Source organism: Octopus bimaculoides, chromosome 24, assembly GCF_001194135.2.
Source record: "Octopus bimaculoides isolate UCB-OBI-ISO-001 chromosome 24, ASM119413v2, whole genome shotgun sequence".
Taxonomy (NCBI): domain Eukaryota; kingdom Metazoa; phylum Mollusca; class Cephalopoda; order Octopoda; family Octopodidae; genus Octopus; species Octopus bimaculoides.
The window spans coordinates 32,219,881-32,224,887 of record NC_069004.1 but is presented as its reverse complement, the minus strand read 5'-3'; the positions used below and the strand labels follow the sequence as shown (position 1 = coordinate 32,224,887).

The 5,007-nt window shown below is 36.6% G+C and overlaps 1 protein-coding gene across 1 annotated transcript in view; it reads left to right on the top strand.

Moving 5' to 3' along the window:
• The window catches only part of LOC106884286 (single-strand selective monofunctional uracil DNA glycosylase), a 30,149-nt gene extending 25,148 nt beyond the window's left edge, over positions 1 to 5,001 (top strand). The window contains exon 4 of the mRNA XM_014935587.2: positions 4,159 to 5,001. Coding sequence (XP_014791073.2) covers positions 4,159 to 4,614 — 456 coding nt within the window. The 3' untranslated portion in view covers positions 4,615 to 5,001. The remainder of the gene's footprint in view (positions 1 to 4,158) is intronic.
• Positions 5,002 to 5,007: the final 6 nt, after the last annotated feature.

The following is a 5,007-nucleotide window of genomic DNA, read 5'->3' as shown; positions in this document are numbered from 1 at the left end:
GGGGGGTAGAGAGGCTGCACCAAAACTAGACTGGTTCTTATTTACAGCCAAGTAGACTGGTTCTTATTTACAGCCAAGTAGACTGGAACAACATTGAAATGAACTAGCCTGCTTAAGCTTAGGAATTGAACCCATAACTTTATGGTTATGAAGTCAATACTTTAAACCTCTCCCTGTTCAAAGCATTTTCCTAAGTTTGTCCTAAACGTTCATGTATGTTTTCAGATTTTTAGATAGCCCTTGTTTTATATGTTCTGAGTAATATAAAAGCTTTCGGCGATCTTACGGTACGAGTCCTAAATATCGGCCTTTTCCATAAAAGATCGCCAAGCTGGCGGCTTTCTTTTCCTTTGTCACAAAATACTCAGATCGTTGAAGACATTGGGAATGTCTATCATATATGATGCATGAACACCGGGGATATATGTCTTGTGTATCACCTGTGATAACATAGGATAGCAAAAGGGTTAAAGTGATCTAAATGAAAACTTTGTGCTAGTTTATGTCCCAAACACCAGCTTAATAACAACAAAGTTATTTTGATAAATCCTCTATTATTTTCAAAATTAATTGAAACAATGACAGTGTATTTCAACAAAAATATGATAACAAAAGGATTAACCATTTGCCTGTCCAAATCTTTTAAAGTTGGTACTAAACCTCCAATGTTTGTTTTCAGACGTTTAGTTTGTCCTAAAGCTTACCTTTCATAAGTCCCAAGTTATACTGGTGGTTGAAAAAAAATCGGGAATGTGTATCATATATTTTGCATCTATACCAGGGAATCATGTTCTATGTATCAGATGTGATACAAAGAACATGCAAAAGGTTGACTCCAAGGAAGGTCGTGTTCCCTCAGGGTAGACAGTAGGTGTTAGTAAACTAGATTGCCGAAAAAAATGGCCTTATTGTTCAACACACACCATCAGTAATTATTAATTAAATTACTGATGTGATTATTATAAGAAATAATGTGAATAATATGTCGACAGTAATACTTACATTATCAGACTCGGCCTTTCTCTCACTTCCCCCACTCTCTCTCTCTCTCTCTCTCTCGTAGTCATACTCCCTATCTAACCTTTCTGCTTTCTGTTAATACAACTCAATGCAAAATATGTAAACGAAAGCGAGAGCTTTCTAAAATTTGAACAAAGTCCACTCAAAACATTCATGTAATAAATATTTTTGACACCTTTCCCCATCAAACTCTTTACTTTTCATGTTATCTTCGCCCCCTTCGTACTTTGCTCACTACCACCACCATCTCAAAATGAACTATCTAAAATAGCTATTAAGGAACAGTGATGGTACTAAAATTTGAACAAAGTCCACTCAAAACACTCATAATATTTTTGACATTTCTTCTCTTTCACTAAAACTCTTACTTTTTTATGTTATCTCTGCACTCCCCACTACATTCCTCCCCTACCGCTCCATTTTAAAGTATGTATACACTAAAGCCTCTAAAATGGCAACGACAGAAGGTTTGGGTACCAAAATTTGAACAAAGTCCACTTAAAATACTAATACCGTCCTAACATTTTATTTCCTTGCTAGAACAATGCTTATTATTGTGTTGTAGTCGTTGTTGTTGTTACTGTCATCGTCTTCGTCGCCGCCGCCATCATGGGTGTAGTTTGTGATTAAGTGAACTGAAGTGATGTGGTGGATGGGCTCATCAGAATTATTAAGAGCAGAGAAGTGGTTGACTCGATCGGTTGTCTGTCAGACAAGTGTCATCTTAAGGCTTGTACACACTGAGCATTTGATCTGTTGGGAATGGCACAGGTCTTGGGGAACAATTCTAATCGATGTTTATTGTCAATAAATAAATACCATAAGGCGCCATTGCTCTTATTTGCCTTGGGTGGTGAGGGACCCAGCTGTCAGAATTAATATATTTACTATTAAGGATCATCTTTCAATGTCCTTGGATAGCAAATTACTTTTCGTCTGACTTCATGCTTTTTATTGTGGATAAAATAAACGACCAGCAGCAGCAGTAATAGTTGTTGTTGCTCTGGCAGTGATGGCGGTGGCAATGTTGTGGAACTCCATGGACAGCTTAGACCCAGCGTCACTGCAGGAGTGACTCGGATGACTTGACCATTCCACACAAGTTAATGCCATGTCACGGATCAGTGAACTTTTTTAAGTCATTGACTTCCTTCATGGAATCATTGATATACTTATCAAGTCCCAATTAGTAAATTTCTAAAAAAAAAATGAAATAATAAAATAAAATAGATGGGTAATTAAATAGATATGATCGCCGTAAATAGATATGTAGGTAGATATATAGATATATACGTAGAGGTAGGTAAATAGGTACACCATATACACATACGCATACACACAAAGGCACACATCCATACATAACAGACGCACGTAAATAATCACACAAACTCTTACACATAGACACACGCAACAGAGATAAACACTCAAATACACACACATACACATGCATACTTACATGCAAGCACACACAAACACATGGATATGCAGAATACATTGATACATACGTACGTACATGCACACACAGACATACACACTCAGACATAGATACATACATGCATGCATACATACATACATACGTACACACACATACACACTCACACATACATACGTACGTAGGTACGTACGTACTTACCTACATTCTTACATAGGTGCATACACAAGTACACATGCACGCAACAGAATCTCAAAGAGACCAAAGGAACGTGGTTCCAATAACGGACAGTTTCGACATCCATTGACAAAGCAACGAAAATTCTTTGAAAACACCAAAAAAATAACTAAATAAATAAATGAGTGGAAATGGAACTGGTGAGTGTCTTTGTTAGATATTAAGGTAGAATGACGCCCTCCAGACACAACAAATTAATTATAATTAATAAAATAAATTTCTTAATTAAAAAACGATAATTCATTAGTTCTTTTGTGTAATTAACCAATTTTTATGAGGAATATTTAAAGAAATTTAATGGACCCATTACAAAATCGTTGGTAGATTATTGACTCACCATCATGTAAATTTCTATTATAAAATTAAAAATTATAATTAATAAACATTTTCTTTATTTAATTAATAATAATTCCTTTGACTTTTTTCTGTCATTAATACGTTTTTAATACATTTATGAATTTGTTTTCGCAAGAATCCTGATGTGAAATCATGTGTTGAAACAAATTTTGTTATATTTTAGGATGGTAATTGTTGTTTTTTTTTCTTTCCAAATAAACACATTCATTATATATTCATTCTTCACTCATTTATTATTGTTCTTATTTAATCTCAAGTCCATTGTCTGGAAATCTTTCGTCACACATCTGTGACCTCTTCAGTGACACTTTTTCCATCCACGTGTATCCTCCAGCTCCGCCTAGTCCAAACAGAACAGGAAGAGACACGTGAGATGAAGAGTCACTCAAGAGGTCACAGGTGTGTGACGAATGATTTCCAGACAATTGAACATAAGATAAAATAAGAACAATGAAAAACAAATTATAGCATGTGTTTTTGGCACAAAAAAAAAAGAAAGAAAATGACCATCCTGAAATATAACGATATGCTTTTTAATACCATCCTCATTATTATCACTACCGTCACCATTACCTCCACCACCACCACTGCCATCATCACCACCATCGGCACTATCACCACCAAAACCACCACTACCACCACCATTATCACCACCTCTACACTCAAAACTACCATCACAACCATCACCACTCTCAAAACTTCCACCGCTACCATAATTACTACCACCATGACCACCACCACCACCACCACCACCACAACCACCATTTATCACTGTTATCATCATAGTCACTGCTCCTGTTGTTATAATTCTTGTTATTTCCAGATCAGTTCTAATCAAACAAGCGTGTTCAAAGTGATTCCAGCCATGATCCACACTGTCTTTTCAGTAAATTTCATTATCTAATTTGTCCTTCCTTTTTTTTAAGACAGTGTAATTTGAGAATATTTGACTGTTATTTCTAGCAGGTCGAGCAGACCACATAGAGGCTCCCTCCACCATTTGCTTGCATCTTTATTGTGTTGAATGAAGACCACACCACTTCTCATTGCCCTTTTCCTATTTAAAAAAAAAAAATTTGTTTTTTATTTATTTATTTTTGTCTTTGCAATAGGTCAGTGGTCGACGGTTTTGGAAAATCTTCAAACTTCTTTGCGGAACCCCAGAAGTATTCTTCAAAGACTGTTACGTACACAACCTCTGCCCACTTCTGTTCATGAAGACTTCGCCCAAAATCATCTCACCTGGGAAACTCAAAATCAAAGAACGCAAACAGTTAATCGCAGCATGCAACCATTCTTTCCTGCAGGTGGTGCAGTTGTTGCAGGTGAAGCTCGTTATCGGCATCGGCAACTTTGCCAGCGAGAACGCATCGAAAGCGGTCAAAGGCTTGCAGCAGGACCTTTTCTCCCACCTTCGTATTGAGACCCTCATGCATCCGAGTCCAGCTAATCCGGCTGCCAACAAGGACTGGCAAAGTTATGCATTGAATAAGTTGAAACAAATTGATATTATGAGTTACACAGACTGGGAAATATCTGATGGCCAAGTAATTGACTCACAAGGATAATTTTTAATGTTTTATTTGGTTGAATGTCTAATTTTTCCACATTCTGAGGGTTTTTTTTTTTTGCTGATCATCAGCAAATGAACAGTACACCATGTGTGTATATATGTGCACGTGTGTTTGTATATAATATATATATATATATATCTTTTACTCTTTTACTTGTTTCAGTCTTTTGACTGTGGCCATGCTGGAGCACCGCCTTTAGTCGAGCAAATCGACCCCAGGACTTATTCTTTGGAAGCCTAGTACTTATTCTTTCGGTCTCTTTTGCCGAACCGCTAAGTTACAGGGACATAAACACACCAGCATCGGTTGTCAAGCAATGTTGGGAGGACAAACACAGACATACAAACACATACACATATACATATATATATACATATATACGACAGG